This window comes from Taudactylus pleione, unplaced genomic scaffold (genome assembly GCF_031769625.1).
Source record: "Taudactylus pleione unplaced genomic scaffold, aTauple2 ptg001531l, whole genome shotgun sequence".
Classification (NCBI taxonomy): Eukaryota; Metazoa; Chordata; class Amphibia; order Anura; family Myobatrachidae; genus Taudactylus; species Taudactylus pleione.
The window spans coordinates 122,462-141,507 of NW_028285928.1; the positions used below are offsets into that span (position 1 = coordinate 122,462).

A 19,046-nucleotide genomic window follows, 5' to 3' on the forward strand; every position below is an offset into this window, starting at 1 on the left:
ATTGGAAAGAGACTTTCCAGTTTTCCTGTTCTGTAGACGTAGCATTTGGGTGGTGGAAGTACACTGTATTTTTGTTTCTTTTGTACTAGCCACTATATAGTCTCCAGACCCATTCTGTCCAGACTGATGCTGTTTCCCACAAGACAGGGTTTCCCCACGCTGCTGTTTTCTTATATATAGTTACAGTATGAGTGGTCTGAACTTGACCCTTGTGCTGGTTTTCACTTCTGTAGGAGATCTCATTGTCTCACTGTTTTAGTGGATATCAGTCCAAGCTTGATAACATTAATGGATATTCTGGGGGGAAGAGGTGGGATGCTCTTTTGAAAAAAATAACATAAATAAAATATATGTATTTTGAGATAGATAGATAGATATATATTTATTAATTAAGCTTTTCCCTTACTTTTAAATAGTAAATTAATTTCAATGGGGATCTACATGCAGAATGCCTTAAATAAACTATAAGGACACTAGAATGAATGGTGCCAACTGCAGGGCTGGATTAAAGGGGGGCCCCCACACCCAGCCATCGGAATTAAAGTGAACCGGAGGAGACGGAACCAGTTCTGCCTCCTCTGGCCAACCTAACCCCGGCACTGCATGGAGACACCATTTGCCAGGCGCCCGCTGAAATTGTAACCAGCCAGTACCCGGCTCCTACCACGCAGCAGCAGCCAGAGCTTCTGGCTCACGCATTGCACTATGGGAGAGACATCATGACGTCTCTCCCATAGTGCAGAGGAGCAGCCAAGTGGACCAGAAGGCAGCGGGAGCAGGGCTTAAGGTAAGTGACTTTTTTTTCTATTTAGCGCAAGCGGCTTTTCTACTGAGGGCATTGCTTGGGGGGACATTACTACTGGGGACATTGGGGGGCATTACTCGGGTGGGGGGCATTCCTACAGGTGGCATTACTCGGGGGAGGGCATTACTATAGGGGACATTACTTGGGAGGGGGCATTACTACAGGGGGCATTACTCGAGGGAGGGGGCATTACCACTAGGGGCATTACTATTGGGGGCACCATTTCTGGGGGCATTACTATTGGGGACTCTACTACTTGAAGGCAGGGCATTACTACTAGGGCACTACTACAATGTGAGCATTACTATTATGGGCCCTAATACAGGGGCATTACTACTGGGGGAATTTATACAGAGGGTACTACTACAGGGGGCATGACTACTGGGGGCACAACTATAGGGGTATTACTACTGATGGCATTTATACAGGGGGCATTACTTCTAGGGCATTACAATTGGGGGCACAACTACAGGGGTATTACTACTGGGGGTATTTATACAGAGGGCATTACTATTGGGGACATTACTATTGGGGGCACTACTAATGGGAGCATTGCATAGGGGGCATGCATAAGGGGCAACACTCCTGGGGGCACTACTGGATGCACTGCATAAAGGGCACCACTATTGTGGGCTCTGCATATGGGGAACTACCGCTGTGGGCACTGACACTACTGGGGTCCCCATTGTGCATACCCCCAGTTCATCACATTTAATAGGGGCCCCCACATGTTTGTTGCCCAGGGGCCCCCTTAATCCGGCCCTGGCCAAATGGTCTGTACAGATACAAAGATGCGTACAAATGCGCTCAGCGATGTCAATGCAGTTTGCACATCAGATTAGCTATGCAAACACAATGCTTTCTGTGTATGTGATCTATTCAAGTCAGCGTCTAAACTGACCATCAAGTTCAATTAATTACATATAGAGGACAAACAAAATTACAATAGAGATTTTTCTTGATTTTAGTTTTGAAAATGCAGTGTACAGTGTAAGTGCTCTAAATGAGTATTATGAATTCATAATGAGCAAATCAACCTTTTGTTAAAAAATTAAAACATGAATATATTCTACAGAAACATGAAAGACTTTTCACATGAAGAAAAATTATCAAGTTGTCATATTGATGTCCCATTATTTTGGAGGGTAACGTGCAAAGGGAGCTTCTTCATTCATTCCATTCTATAGCAAAAGAGAAACAAATATGTAACTAACAGTACCTTTTAAATTTAAAAAATATAATGACTTAATTGATATATCTCACAGTGATAATGATTTTTGTTTAAGTTTAATGGATGTGTACAATGCACACTGTGAGCACATGCTTGGCTAAAATCTTCATACTTCCAGTTTAGAATTATATGGAGTCCAACAAACTAAAATAATCTCGACATGTTGCTTACCTGTTGTAAGCTGTTGTCCCCAATCCACTGGGGTCCCAAAGCTTTCCACAGTACAGTCCTGTCTCCTGTTCACCAATAGTATGAATGAGAAGTTCACACTGGAGGCAAATAGCAGTATAGCACAGGAGAGCAGCACTAGACTATAGAAGCTAAGGTGATCCTAGCAGACTATGGGCCTGATTCTGCAAGGATTGTAATAGCAAAGCTGGACACAGGCAGCGACCCTTGCAGATATGGAAATGCAGCAAGAGGCATCATGCCCCCACGGGGTCACACAGCCGGCTGCCATAGTTTAGAGGAAGAGGCCAGGAAATCTTTATCAGCCGACGGAGATCCTGGCTTATTCCCTTCCCCAGAATGGTGGCAACACGCCTATGTTTCAGGAAATGGAGGGCATTGCCGTCCCCTCCCTGCCCACAAACGGCAGCAGATTGTCAATCACTGAGACTCTGCTGCCAGTCTGTGAACGAGTTAGCAGGACCCATTCTGCACATTCATAGAATGGGGCCTGCGCCTGCGCAGATTCCCAAACATCAGGAATCTGCATTCAGCACACACCAAGCAAGTGCAATATTGCCTTTTATCTTAACATGCTTAATGGCATTTATTACTAAAGTTTAAAGTTTTGATTGAAGTTTTTTATGCTCTGTTACTGGTACATTATATCCTTCTAGATTTCTTTGTTTGATTCTAAATTTTAAAAATATCCCACTTGCAAAGTTGCATTTAATAATACCAGTCTGCCAAATTGCAATAGTAACTGTGTATATATTAAAAGGAAAGAATATATAATTTGTTAAAAACAAATAGCCGCAATTCTGAAGTAATTTCAGGGATGCGCATAAAGTGCTTTACCAAACTCCGATTACTATTTTCCTTTGTGCTATTGATTAGAGAACATATTGAAAAATATGTTTTTACTATTATAAAGCTATTATTAGATTTCAGTTTTGCATGCCATTCACTACTGCACATAGCCTGCATTCTGTGAACATGTTGTATTGCTGGGATGCGGTCAATATCCCGACGGCCGGGATGCAGACGTTTAGAATACCGGCGCCAGAATCCAGACACCAGTCAGAATCCCGACCGCCAGCATCCCTAAGGTAAGTAGCGTGGTTAGGGGGATGGTTAGGGTTAGGCACTAGAGGGAGGGTTAGGCACGACGGAGGGTTAGGCACTAAGGAGGGGGGGTTAGGTGCGGGAAGGGGGTGGTTGGGTTTAGCACTAGGGGGGAGGGTTAGGATACTGACCAACACATGTCGGTATCCTAACCCTGTCAGGATTTTGACCTCCGGGATCTCGAGCACCGGCATCCCGCACCCAACCCGTATTGCTTGGAGGAACATGCTGACCTGATCTGACAGGAAAATCTGCCTAGCTACAGTAATCTTATCATGCCTTGATATTTTGTGGAGACTGCGGCCCTGATTTCTATGCTTGGCTTTGACCATTGCTTTATGGTTCATGTTAAGAACTCTCTGATTTATTAACACTGTTTGTTATATTTATTCCAGCTTATGTCTTGACGACTAGAAATGTTTTTTTAACAGCTTGGAGGTGAATTTATTAGGTGCAAATTCCAAGTTTTCACACAGTTATGATTTACCCACAAAACACAATCCGTTTTCACACTGCATTATTCAATTCCTATGTTTTCCAAGACTTTACTTTTCTTTCTCTTTTCTTGTACATGAAAAATATCTATTCACAAAGTACTCTTTTTTTAGGATGCACTCAACCTACCTATTCAGTATAAAACTTAACTTTTAATTGTATGCCACTAAAAGAATAGTGATATAAATAATTTTACATATGATATCAACAAAACATCTGTACATAGACAACATAGAACAAATAACAGACATTAGATCTGGCCACAATTGGGTCTAGTTGGTAGAAAACTGACTGACAGGAATTGAGGAGATCAATAATGTTCAATCTCTAACTTCCTATTTATAGTAAGTCAAGCATGGTAGTCATGACACCATTAGTCAGACAGGTGGCGAAAATAATTAAACAAAGAATAATATGTATATTAGGAAAAAGGTATTTCCTTTTGTTGAAAGCGTTGGTGACCACCAATTCAGATCATTAATTCTGTTTTATATAGTGTTTATGCCTGATAGTTAGATCCAAAAATAGAAATATATAAGTATCAAACCATTTTGTGTATACATCTCTCTACCGTCAAATATCTGTAAATGAGTCAGAGTAACAGATAAATAAAGCAGCAGAAAACGTGATAGTATCAGGGATTATATATATATATATATATATATATATATATATACACACACACACACACACGCGTCCATAAATATTGGGACAGTGACAGAATTTTCATATTTTAGCCTCTATTCACCACCACAATGGCTTTGAAATTTTGAAATGAAACAAACAAGATGTGCTTTAACTGCAGACTTTCAGATTTAATTTGAGGGTAATTACATCCAGATCAGGTGAACGGTGTAGGAATTACTACGATATCTATATGTGCCTCCCACTTTTTAAGGGGCCAAAAGTAATGGGACAAACTAAACAATCCTAAATCAAACTTTCACTTTTTAATACTTTGTTGCAGATCCTTTGCAGGCAATTACAGCCTGAAGTCTGGAATGCATAGACATCACCAGACACTGGGTTTTATCCCTGGTGATGCTCTGTCAGGCCTCTACTGCAAATGTCTTCAGTTCCTGCTTGTTCTTGGGGAATTTTCCCTTCAGTTTTATCTTCATCAAGTGAAATGCATGCTCAATCGGATTCAGGTCAGGGGATTGACTTGGCCATTGCAGAACATTCCACTTTTTAGCCTTAATAAACTCTTTGGTTGCTTTTGCAGTATGCTTCGGGTCATTGTCCATCTGCACTGTGAAGCGCCGTCCAATGAATTCTGAAGCATTTGACTGAATATGAGCATATAATATTGCCCGAAACACTTCAGAATTCATTCTGCTGCTTTTGTCAGCAGTCACATCATCAATAAATACAAGGGAACCAGTTCCATTGGCAGCCATACATGCCCACGCCATGACACTACCACCACCATGCTTCACTGATGAGGTGGTATGTTTTGGATAATGAGCAGTTCCTTTCCTTCTCCATACTCTTCTCTTCCCATCGCTCTGGTGCAAGTTGATCTTTGTCTCATCTGCCCATAGGATGTTGTTCCAGAACTGTAATGGCTTTTTTAGATGTTGTTTGGCAAACTCTAATCTGGTCTTCCTATTTTTGAGGCTCACCAATAGTTTACATCTTGTGGTGAAACCTCTATATTCACTCTTGTGAAGTCTTCTCTTGATTGTTGACTTTGACACATATACACCTACCTCCTGGAGAGTGTTCTTAATTTGGCCAACTGTTGTGAAGGGGTTTTTCTTCACCAGGGAAATAATTCTTCTGTCATCCACCACAGTTGTTTTCCGTGGTCTTCCGGGTCTTTTGGTGTTGCTGAGCTCTCCGGTGCGTTCTTTATTTTTAAGAATGTTCCAAACAGTTGATTTGGCCACACCTAATGTTTTTGCTATCTCTCTGATGGGTTTGTTTTGATTTTTCAGCCTAATAATGGCTTGCTTCACTGATAGTGACAGCTCTTTGGATCTCATATTGAGAGTCGACAGCAACTGATTCCAAATGCAAATGTCACACCTAGAATCAACTCCAGACCTTTTACCTGCTTAACTGATAATGAAATAACGAGGGAATAGCCCACACCTGTCCAGGAAATAGCTTTTGAGTTGATAGTCCCATTACTTTTGGCCCTTTAAAAAGTGGGAGGCACATATAGAAACCGTTGTAATTCCTACACCGTTCACCTGATTTGGATGTAATTACACTCAAATTAAATCTGAAAATCTGCAGTTAAAGTACATCTTGTTTGTTTCATTTCAAAGCCATTGTGGTGGTGAATAGAGGCCAAAATATGAAAATTTTGTCAATGTCCCAATATTTATGGACCTGACTGTATATATACCGTATAGCTTCTAATCAATTATCACAGGTATCCCCCTGAACGTGTATATTTTTCCACAAATCTGAGATCATCCATATAATAAAAACAGTGATTTCAGTAATATTTAACATCAAGCAGTTATACCAGGATGTGCAGTGATAATTTAAATTTTTTTCAAATTCTAAGAAAAATAATGAGAGATAGTCTCTCCACTGATGTATGGCAGAAATGGCAGCTGCAGGGTGTCTTGCTCATGCATAGGACACCCAGTGAGCGGATCCCTCCCTATACATGGAGATAGAAAAATAGGTTATAGGCATCTGCTGTTAAACAGAAACACTAAGGTAGGTGAATCTGGTGAAATCCAGTACAGATCCACCCTCCTGTGTCCGTTAATGAGAGTGCCTTAACAGAGTAGATGAAGCATTAAATAGTGAAAATATGTGTGTAAAGAATAGGGTATATACCCAGGGTGCTGCTTCTCAGTGTTTGTCGGTCCACAGTGGACTGTGAGTGAGCGGTCCTGGGAGTTCCCTATTACACTGAATAAGTGCAGGAAGGACTATTTCACTACACATTTTTAGATCCTCCTCTGTATGAGGATACTAATCAAGTCTATTAGCACGCAGCAATAACCACAACACATCATTTTGTTCTCACATATTTTAGTTGTCAGTCGTATCGTCAGGTTGGCCCTACATGCAGCTCAGTCTGACAATGCGACTGACGACCCCATGCAGTGGGATGTGGTTGGTGCCGACATATCGGTTGGTCAGGCACCGGATCGCCTAATGTGTACCGGCCACATGATATGTTGGCCCGTCACCCGTGCAGCCGTCCATCACATAGCTGGGTACACACATCGTTTAATGTGTCCCCAGCTTTACAGTATTTCAATCTATAGCAGTGGTACAGACTGAAATATGTACATTTGGCACAGGTAGCAGAGTGAGATATCCAGGTGGCACATGCTGGTACACTGAAATGTATATGTAACGGAATCTGTATGAAATACCAACAGCTGAATAGCCACTGGTTCTCATACCGATGCAGGAAGCCCAAAAGGAGGACATCCCAACAGGGTCTCATAAGTACCCTGATCCTCCCCTCTCCCCCCCCCTAACCCTCCCTTAGTGGTGGATAACCCTAACCTCCCTGGTGGTGCCTAACCCTCCCCCTGGTGGTACCTAACCCTCTCCAAGGGGGGCCTAACCCTCTCCAGGGAGGTGCCTAACCCTAACCTCCCCCCGGGGATGCCTAACCCTAACCCCCCTTCCCCCCCAGCTTAACCCTAACCTTCCCTGGGGGGGTTGCCTAACCCCAACCTTCCCCCAGGGGTGCCTAACTTTAATCCTCCCCATGGGTGATTGACCCCAAGTCCCCGCGGAGGTGCCTAAACCTAACCCCCGAAGCTAACGGTCCCCGGCTTACCTCATTCGGGATACCGGCCATCGGGATTTCGGCATGGGGCTAAAGATAGGCGTCGGCATTGCGACCCAAATCTTTAGTACCAAAGCCGGCCTTCCGCCGTCGGGATGTCGACACCCGGTATTCTGAGCATCGGCAACTTAACCACATTCCTATGTGACATATGCTGGCAGAATAAGCTGAACATACAATATAAGTGTATATGTGTGTATGTATGTGTGTGTGTGTGTATGTATGTATGTATATATATATATATATATATATATATATATATATATATATATATATATATATATATATATATATATATATATTATACACACACCAGTCCACTGGCGGCACTCCAGACTCAGATATAAATCAATCAGTCATAGCTTAAAGTGATGCAACGTTTCAGCGCCTTTATTAGCTCTTTTGTCAAGCCTTGACAAAAGCGCTAATAAAGGCGCTGAAACGTTGCATCACTTTAAGCTATGACTGATTGATTTATATCTGAGTCTGGAGTGCCGCCAGTGGACTGGTATATTTCAACAGGTCTGACGTTGGACTCGTTGTGGAGGGCACCCAGCACAGTTACCAGGACTTATTTATAAGAGTGCCGGGTATTGTGGAACTGTGTGTGTATATGTATATGATATGTATGTATGTGTGTATATATATATATATATATATATATATATATATATATATATATATATATATATGTGTGTATATATATAACATCCATCCATCCTGGCATTGACTTCTGCTGCATAGTTCCGAACCTAACAGCGACGTATTTTACCCTCAGTAAAATCTGCCTCCTTGGTGAGCCAATTGCAGTCCCTGACAGCACTGGTTACAATGTGTCTGGCAGTGGCTTCCCATCACAAGCGCTACCTGCCAGTCACATACAGGATAGGCTGTCTCAGGCGGAGGTGTTTTCTCCCATGGGGACTGCCAGTTCGGGCTGTGGTCAACAGAGCGCGTGCTTCCAGTGAGTGGCCACTCCTTTGCATTTGAGGCAGCCCTACCTGGCTGCTAGGGGCTGAAGCTGACACAGTCCCTAAGAGCTGTTGATTTGCACATGTGCGGTCCCACCGCCACTTGTACACATGCGCTGGTCCCAGCACCTCCTAGAACCATTGCGCAAATTCCAGCCTGAGACTGTCTATGCCTCTAATCCTGCAGTTCTCAATAGGCCGACAGGTACAAAATCTTGACCAGGTCAAAAGGTCGACAATGTAATTTGTCGACACGTGTTTTTCCTTTTGTTTTTTTTAGGGTTCGGAACTTAACCCGATAGTTAGGGTTAGGCTTTAGGAGGGATGGTTAGGGTTAGAGTAAAGATTAGGGTTAGAAAACAATAAAAAATACATGTGTTAACCATTTTGTGTCGACTATTAGAACTTTGACCATGTCGACCTTTTGCCTGTTTATCAGTTGGTGTTGCTCTTTTCACTGTATCTAAATAGTGTTGATCGTTTAATCGACACCCGAATATTCTATCAGCACTAGTCTGATAATCTTATCCCTGTAGCTGTTATTGGGGGACATGTATTATAGCGACACGTTAAGTGCCGCTATATCGCTTCCTGCTTTGCCTCTTTACCGAGGTGAAGCAGGAAGCACTAACTATGAGATGTGCGAACATCTCATCGGCAGGAGCGGGGGAGTGTTAACTCCCCCCTCCGGCGATCCACGCTAGAGACCACAGCACATCAGCCTAGTGCTGATGCGCTGTGTCTCAGTCCCGGCTGGCTCCACTGAGCATGCGCGGGACCTCGCAAGTATCGCGAGATCCCGTTTGCAGCCCTGGAGCCGGCAACCACCACAGCAGGGACAGTGCTGTCCCTGCTGTGGGGATAGGGCATAGCCAGGCTGTAGCTGTTGATAGCAACAGCTACAGCAGGCGGAACGGTCAGGCAAACTGACCGTTCAGACATGCCTTGCCCTGATAATGACAGGGGCGCTGCCAAACCCCCCAATCATACATCAGGGAGAAGCTGTATCAGCACACATAACGTGCGCTGATACCGCTACGGAGCTTCATACATCTCCTCCATTATCTCAACATTACTCTCTCTCCCACTAGACTATAAGCTTTCACAGGCAAAAACTTTTATACTATAGTGAATAAGGAGATTATGGGTTCAGAGGTGTTCACACTGCCGATGTCTAACGCAGTGCAGTGATTTTTTTTGCTACTGTACATGCCTCTTTGTCGCACCATGCATGTGTCCCGATTGTGTCTGTGCAGAGTCGCAATTCTAATTCCAGGCGCACGCAGGAAGAAGTGTATTAAAAATGTAGTGGGCATTCCTGGGAGGTTAGTGCTCGCACGGAGGTGGTCCATCTTATCGGCGTGTAATCGGTGTGTTGTGAGTGTCAGTGAGAGTGTTTGCATACAGACACTTAATCGCTCACATAGGAGGCCAATACATGGATGGAGAAACTACACCTGCAATAGGGTTGGTGCAAATTTCGATGGTGCGACCAATGGTTGCGTCCAAGGACTCACCAATCAATATTTTAACATATACAGACTTAAAGTGGGCATCTCAACTATGACACTTTCAGATGCATGGATACACACATGGGAAGGACTTTGTAGTGGCATTTGCAGTCGCATATGGCTGACCGCCAGGTGTGCTGGGCCCGGGTGAAGAAGGGGGTGTGTCCTAATCACGGGAAACGTTTCCACGCCACCTTAGGAAAAAAAAAACTATTTGTGCAGCACTGCAAAGCGTCGCTGAGCACTGGGGAAGGGGGTGCTGTGAGCTCCTCTGCCTGGTGCATAGCCAGTGGGGAATGCGATCAGTGTTATAGCTTCCACCACAGGCATAGGAGACTGCTGCGGCTGCTTACTTAGCACCCGTGAGCAGTGTTCTAGTGCTGGGCTGCTTTGATGAAAGAGGAAGGGGGGGGGGCGTTGCCCAACCCCGGGACACCACTGGGCACCTCCAGCGAGCCCAGGCCCAGGTAATTAATACCCACTCCCCCCCATTCGGTGCCCATGGCGACCGCCAATAGATGCAGCTGCAGGGTCTTCTGCGTCCGCCTTTGAATCAGGCCCTAATTCTCTCTTTACCTTGGACAATGAAATGGTTTGGTGCTCCTATAAACCTATTTATCCAAAGAAATCACTTAAGTGCCCCCAATAACATTGGTCATCATTAAGTTCACCCTAAAACTAATATAATTTCAATTATCAGAAGTATCTGCATACCATAGGAACTTCATCCAGTTTCTTAAATTCTGGATCATTTTTCTGGCAGAACTTCACAGCCACCACAGTAAGCGCAATGCATAGAAGACAAACAAAAATGCAGATGACAGCGACCAGGCCTGGGTTATCGGACAGACCTTTATAAGGTTCGTGAGTGTCTGTAATCATAAAAAAACAAGATAATTTCCAGCAGTGAACAAATGACCAAAACCCACATAATCAGATTATAAAATGTGTTAATTGAATATCATACCTCCTGGAATAGATGCGTCTGAAAAACAAAGTAAAAGCAGGTATATTAGTATTGTGGCTGGAAGTTGTTCAGTATTTACCAATTTCAGTCATCTGGATTTAGAAGTGGTGCATTACTGCCCTCTTGTGTTTGCAACAATTTGCTGTAATATTTGAGGTGTGAAATACATATTTAAATAGTGAGAGTAGGAACAGAGACATCAACTTCACCCTTTCATTTGGGAGACATATCTACATATCTACTGAGTTTAGACAAATCCATCAAGCAATCCACTCTATAGCCATACCCAATTTAACCTTATATATTTGTCATTCAAATTCACACTAATAATTTGCTAAACTGGACATTTTTGCCAAATTTTCATTAAAAATTAAGTTTCTCCAACATTTATCAAAGGGCTTTTGGAGGATATTTTGTAAAAATCTCCTCTATGCCCCAACAATTGTATCTGTTCCATTTGCTGATTGCATTTCCCATTATTTTATTATTTCCAGTTATTTATATAGCGCACACATATTCTGCAGCACTTTACAAAGAATATTTGGCCATTCACATCAGTCCCTGCCCCATTGGAGCTTACAATCTATATTCCCTAACACATGCTCACACACTTACACACTAGGGTTAATATTTTCTGTGTGCCAATTAACCTACCAGTATATTTTTGGAGTGTGGGAGGAAACCGGAGTACCCGGAGGAAACCCACGCAAGCACAGGGAGAATATACAAACTCCGCACAGTTAGGGCCATGGTGGGAATTGAATCCATGACCTCAGTGCTGTGAGGCAGTAATGCTAACCATTACACCGTCTGTGCTGCCCTAATGGGAAATTCGATCATTTTGGATTTATCATGTTGAAATTGTGTTCTATTATTACGGAGGGAGACCTAGATAGCTAATACTATCTTCAGATGGCGTTAGCAGAGGTTTTCTTCTGTTTTTCAGAGACAGATATTTTAGATTCCTCCCTTTGCTCTTCCTCTGCCCAAGCTCCCCCAGCACAGTTGGGATCAGGAAGCTGCACTGCATGGAACTTGATCCTAGACTTAAGATGGCAATTTCTAATATAGTTTAATATGAAGATCTTTAATAAAGGAAAATTAGAACTAATTATTGTACATAGTGTCCGTGTTTTTACTTTAATGTTAATGGGCCTATTCAGGGTTGAACACTATGCTGATTTACCGCAGTTGAGGGATCAGTGGTCTGCATATGTGTCACAGCTGCATTGCGCGCGCGCACACAAAATGAATTGCGATTATGCTGGCTGTGAGGATTGACTCAGGCCTGTTGGGGCCATTTGCTGGGCATGTACTAGCCAGCGTATGCCACTACGCAGGCCCGCTGAGAGCTGCGGCGGGCCCAGGTAAAAGGGGGCATGGCCTAATTGCGGGAAGTGTGGCCACGCCCCCTTCCAAAAAAAAAGATATGCAGCGCCGCGAAGCGGCGTTGCACGCTGGGGAGGGGGGCGCTCTGTGCCCCCTCAGCCCTGCTCAAAGCCAGGGGGGGTGCGACCAGGGTGTGATCCCTCCCCCCCCACAGGCATAGGAGACTGCTGTGGCTGCTGCTCAGCAGCCACGAGCAGTCTCCACTGCAGCTCAGCACACGCTGTGTGCTGGGCTGCTGTGAGGGAGGGGGAGCGGCGCCGGACCCGGGCCCCTCAGGAAGCCCGGGCCCCTGTAATCTGTACCCCCTCCCCCCCCTCTCGGCGCCCCTGCCACTACGCATACAGAGAACAAAGCTCCAGTGACTGCGGGCATTCTGAGTGACCATAGACTTACCAGAGGAGTCAATGTTTTCAGGATCTTCGTCCAATGCTGCGTCTGTGTATGCAGTTACAGGCAGCTACGAGGGCTCTAGTGGGCGTCTCAATACAAATTCAGCTGGCTGATGCATTAGCGTATTTTAGCAATTGCTAAGTGCCAAATGAGCAAGTGTATTTGCATTAGTGTACAAGTCTGAATCGGGCCCAATGTTACATTACTGCCATGGTAGAAAATCTGAAGAAAATTGCCCATTTAGATTATGATGAACAAACACACTGTCTGTATCTAGAAACACATTTGTCCAATTTATGACCATTAACAGACCAAACAGAAAACATACTGCCGCAGATCACACTGTATGCAGCTATGCTCTTTCCGCACTGCTCTGCTCATCATGGAGCTGGGGACTTTTCATTCTTACTACTGTGCATGCAAGAGTGTGATGACATATGAGCGTGACAATGGGGACAGCTCTTTCTTGCAAGGTTAACCCTTAATTGATGCATTCAGTAAGTATATCACAAACCGATATATACAGAAAATGTGTCCTGTGGTTGATTTCCAGTGTTATGATAAATATGTCCCACAATGTTTCCGGATGATTACAGAAAAAGCACTATTTTCTGTAAGCTCAGCATTGATGTGGAAATTACATTTGGAGGTTTATTTGTAGAACCTGACACTTCTCTTCATGTTTATGCCCGATATTTAAAGGGCAGTGCTTTTACTAGCAAGACACAGCTACTAAAAGCACTGCCCTTTTACTGCCCTTTTAAATATCGGGTATAAACACGCACAGAAATGTCATGTTTTACAAACTGACACTTCATAAATGGCCTTGTTAGGATCTACTGTGAAACTAACCAATGAAGCAAACTTATTTTAATAATTAGTGAATTCTTCAACAAAGTCAAAGGAGTTTTTTAAGTTAATTGTGTGTTATTAAAATAAGGTTGTTTTAGTGATAGAATCATAAGTCAATGGGTTGAGCTGGCCGGGCGCAGAATAGACAGCTAGTGTCACTGCTGACTGCAGTACTGCTAGGTGCCAGTAGATGCTCCCATCTTCATTTGTGCTGTCCCATCTACCAGTTGGTCCTGCAGTGTTGACCACAAACTGAAAGCTGAGCTAACTGAGTGATGGATGCAGCTCAGAGGCAGGAGCATGCAGTGTGGGGGAGAGACTTGACTCTGGGATCTCTGGAATCCCCCTCTCAGGAGGCTCAATAGCTGGGATTCTACAGAGGAAGTAAGTTTTGGTTTTGTATGTGACCTATCTACAGTATTTCTCTCTCTCTCTTTCTCTCTGGGGGATTTCTACATCTATCTACAGTTACTCTCTGGGGGGTTTCTACATCTATCTATCTACAGTGTCTCACTCTCTGGTGGGTTTCTATATCTATCTATATATCTAGAGTATCTCTCTCTCTCTCTCTCTCTCTGGGGAGTTTCTACATCTATCTACAGTCTCACTCTGTGGGGTTCTACATCTATATATGTACAGTCTCTCACTCTGTTGGGTTTCTACATCTATCTACAGCCTCTCACTTTGTGTTTTTTTTTTTTTTTACATCTATCTACAGTCTCTCACTCTCTGGGGGGTTTCTACATCTATCTACAGCCTCTCACTCTCTGGGGGGTTTCTACATCCATCTACAGCCTCTCACTCTCTGGGGGGTTTCTACATCTATCTATCTACAGCCTCTCACTCTCTGGGGGGTTTCTACATCTATCTATCTACAGTATCTCAATCTCTGGGGGGTGGGGTTCTACATCTATCTATCTACAGTATCTCACTCTCTGGGGGGTGGGGTTCTACATCTATCTACCTACAGTGTCTCACTCTCTGGGGACTTTCTACATCTATCTATCGTGTCTCACTATCTGGGGGGTTTCTACATCTATATGTCTATTTTATCTATCTACGGTCTCTCACTTGCTGTGAGGTTTCTACATCTAGAGGGAATGATGGGGGGTGAGAGTCGCACTAGATTAGTACTGAGTACTACTCTTGGGTCCACTGGACCAAGACAAGAAGATATTGTGTTTGCTAATGGTTGGACCAACTTCAATAAATAATAATAGCCACACTGTGGATCAGAGTTAGTGCATTGGTGGTGCTCCCCAGAGTCAGAGAAAAACTCACAATGGAAAAAGAACAAAGAAGACTCTTTGCTGGGGCACTACTTGTTTGTGATAAATGGATGCTTTAAAAATTAACTTTTAATCTTTTTCTATTAAGATATAACCTGAACAAACAGACACACAGTATACATAACATAAATAATTGTATCCCGGGGGGCGTGGCCTGGTAGGCATCGGATGCGGACGTGCCTTTACAGAGCTCCCGACTGGTACCTACAAAACCTTAGTCCTTCCATCCTCTACCCGCTCCTGGTGACTCACACCTGACCCTGCTGACTCCCTGTCCTGAGTGTTGTGACCCTCAGAATCGGGGGGCATCTCCTATGCCCCTGCTGGGTTGAGGCCTTCACGTCCTTCTGAAGCCGGGGCCTCGATTTATCTCTGGGCCCGGAGTGTTCCCATCCACCGGCGGCACTACCGAGTCCTCTACCGGACATCCCCCAACAAGCCTGCTGCTGACCCTCTTTCCGCTACAGCGGATCCTCCAGCTGGACTCCGGCTCCCTGCACATAGCAGCCCTCCATCCTCATACACGCGGCCGGAAGTGTGGAACCACCGCCTTTTGTGGTGCCCGCCCGCAGCCTCACTGTCCACGCTGCTGCAGGATTACCCTCCTGAGAGCCTGATCACCTGCGCTCTGGGCCCTCTCCTGTCAAGGCTCCTGCACCTGCCTGGCCCCTGCTCTGTGTGTGCTGCTCTCCACCTGGTACCCTGAGGCTGACTAGCTGCCCTATACTCAGATGTGAGTGGTGAGTCCTCTGGACAGTGGGGACATTCCCTTCCATCTGCCCATTATTTAAATTTTTTGTCCCTTACATTACTTTTTTTTTCTTGTCAAGAACATTATTTTATTTTACTATATTATATATTTTGATCCCTTTATTTGTGGGCTCCCTGCCCCCTTACTTTCCCCTCAAAGAATCTGCAACTGGCCTTTGCTGCTCATCTTTGGTGTCGGAGCTCCCTCTTGTGTCCATTTTCTGTAAATGCATTCCAGTATTGCTGATTTTGTTTAAAGAAGAAGGTTTCTCCAATTTTGTCAAAATAATTTTTAGTGATTTTATTCTAATGGTGACCTCCGGTCCCCTAATGTTTTTTTTTTTTTAGTTTTATTTGTTATCCCTTTTGACCCTGAGCTACGCCTGCGGAGCAACACTGCCCATATTTTTTTGTGACCACCCCTGCCGCTCTATCACACGATGCCTAGATAAAATAAAAAACCACCTGGTGGTGACCTCACCTCATTCCTCACTAGGCAAAGCACCTCTGCCCACCCTAGACCTACCACACCTGAACACTCTAATGACCACAATCTGAGGATGATGATCTTGCGCCCATCACTCGACGAGGCTTTCTCTCCCTACTTAAAGAAGTTAAAGACATGAAGACCTCGGTTCAAGCCCTTCACTCAGTGAAAACCGATATTGCAGAAATTGGTGGCAGAACTGACCAACTTGAGAGACGGGTAGAGGAGGTGGTATCGTTCCAGCAGTCTTTCGAGACTGACTTCCATCAAATGCGTCAAGACATATCCCAACTACAGGAAGACCATGGGGATCAAGACAATATGGCGTGGAGGAATAATTTAAGAATTCGAGGGATCCTGGAGGAGGTTGAACAAGTGCACCTTGAACTTTACCTTAAACGTCTCTTTACCAAGCTTTCTCCTGAAACTCCCGAAGATCACCTCCTTTTGGATCATGCCCATCAGGCTCTATGCCCTCGCTCACAAGATACCTCTCAACCCAGAGATGTCATTCTCAGAATGCATTACTTCACTGCGAAAGAGGCAGTCATGAGGGAAGCCCGACGACTTGACTCTATATCCTTTGATAATTCCACCCTACAGATCTTCCAAGACCTCTCTCCGATCACATTAGCCAAACGCAGAAATTTTAGATCCATTACTTCCTTGCTTCACCAGAACAACATCAAATATGGGTGGGGTTTCCCTTTCTGTATCCTGGTTTGGCATCAGGGAAAAATGCTCACTGCCAGATCTTCCGATGAGGCTCAATCTCTGCTCTCTAAACTGGGTAACCACAAGGAACATAGGCCCTGATTCAGACCCACTCGCGAGCGGCTGTCTGCTCGCAAGTGGGTCGATGGTCTGCACTGCGCATGCACACGACGGAGCGAGCTCCGTCGTGCGCATGCGCGAGATGCGATGAGCGAAGGACTTTCCTTCGCTCGTTGTGTCTGATCAAAGGGGGCGTGCTGTCGATGTTGATTGACAGCACGCCCCCTTTGGTGGGCGTGCCTGCCAGACGGAGGCGTTCCCAAGGGAACGCCTACCGTCTGAAGCCGGCCCCACTGACATCACTAGTGATGTCAGTGGGAGTGATTTTGGCTCTGATAGAGCCAAAATCACTCCTGGCCTTGCGGTTGAGAAACTCAACCGCAGGCTTCTGCTCGCAGTGGTGATGGTCAAGACCATCGTGACCATCATCCTGCACGCTCGTATATGCTGTGGGTGGTGACCCACAGCTATACGAGCGTCCAGGAGGACGCTCCATATTTATGGAGGTGGGCCCTGATTCAGAGAGAGCGCTCTGGTCAGAGTGTCCGGCTCTGAATCAGGGCCATAGTGATTCTTCTACAACACCTGCACTCCCGCAGAGACCGAAGAAGACTCCTCCAGATTTGGAGTGGTCCACTGTCCCCTCCTCACAGGCTTCCTCAATTCCGCCTCCTATGACTTGATTTCCGACCCCAAGTTTCTCATTTGTTTCATACAGTAATTTTTGGTTATACAATGACCTTCACTGGTCTTTATTTTTGCCAGACTAATTCTCTGCACACTCTAAATATATTATGATATGTTTATCTATGTTATTTCAGGGTGCCTTTTCTCTGTTTGTTACTATGTTCTTGCGAGTTGGTTTTATCTTTATTTACTTTACTTTTTTTTTTTTCTTTTCATTTAGGATAGTTTTATGTATATATTTTTTTTTACTATATATGCTGTGGTTTTTTTTTTTTTTATTTATTTTCTTTGCTGTATTTGTTAGACTGGTGTGTGTGTGTATATATGTGTATATATATTAGTCTATCTGTTTTGTTTTTTGTTCCTCAGTTTTTTTTTTTTCCTCTCTTCCCTTTACTCTTTTGCTCCGCTTGCCCTTTAGTATTGTTTTCTTTCTAATTTTTTTTCCCTCTGGCTTAAAGAAGAGGGATAGATCTCTGATTTGTCCCCATCTCCACTGCAATGTTTTTTTTTTATGCCTCGCCACGCCCCACCAGGGCTTTTAGCCCCCTAGCTGACCTAGGTGTCTCTCAGACACGTAGTATCCTTCCCCTTTGTCAGTGCCACTGGTCCTGGCCTATTTTGTCAGATGACCAACTGATCCCTCTCTTTTCCCCTTTGTCTTCCCTTATTTTTTTCCCTTCCAATCACGACATATCCTGGTTTCTATTTTTTATATTTTTGCATGTTGCCTTCGCCGGTTGCCCATGGGTCTGTGTTCTCTCTTTTAATGTAAAAGGGCTCAACAGCCCCCAAAAGCATGGGAAACTTTTTACTACCCTTAAGCTTCATAAAGCCGACATGGTTTTCCTTCAAGAAACCCACTTTTTGTATAATTCCCACACCAAATTACGCTGTAAGCCATATCCAGATACTTATCATGCCTGTGATTATAACGCTGAAAAAAGGGGTGTAGCAATCCTATTTGCTCGCCATCTCACTTTTGAACTCATTGACACCCATGTTGATAAAGAAGGCCGTTTCCTCGTATTGGTTGGGAAGCGTAATAATACTTTATGTACACTAGTAAATATTTATGCCCTCAATCAACACCAAAAAGAATTTTTTGCCAAGTTAGACTCTCTTCTTACTCGAGTACATCAAGGGGAACTCATTGTCGCTGGCAATTTTAATGCTGTTCTAAGCCCCATTTTGGACCGTTCTGCTCCTGCTTCCTCAGCCTCTTCCTCATTGGCTTCCCAACATTCTAAGTCTCTCCTCCGTATCATGAAGTCCCAGCTCCTGTGTGATTCTTGGAGAGTGAAAGAACCTTCCGGTCACGATTATACGTTTTCTCTTCACCCCACAACTCATACTCCCGTATTGATATGATCCTGCTCA

General features: G+C 44.3%; 1 protein-coding gene across 2 annotated transcripts in view; it reads right to left on the reverse strand.

Annotated features, from left to right (window-relative positions):
- Positions 1-973: 973 nt before the first annotated feature.
- CIST1 (colon, intestine and stomach enriched 1) overlaps positions 974-19,046 on the reverse strand; it is a 102,009-nt gene continuing 83,936 nt past the window's right edge. For both annotated transcript variants that reach the window (XM_088463964.1, XM_088463963.1), the window contains 3 exons: positions 11,049-11,066; positions 10,796-10,953; positions 974-1,986 (listed from right to left, as the gene is read on the reverse strand). In XM_088463964.1, coding sequence (XP_088320090.1) covers positions 1,939-1,986; positions 10,796-10,953; positions 11,049-11,066 — 224 coding nt within the window. In that variant the 3' untranslated portion in view covers positions 974-1,938. The remainder of the gene's footprint in view (positions 1,987-10,795; positions 10,954-11,048; positions 11,067-19,046) is intronic.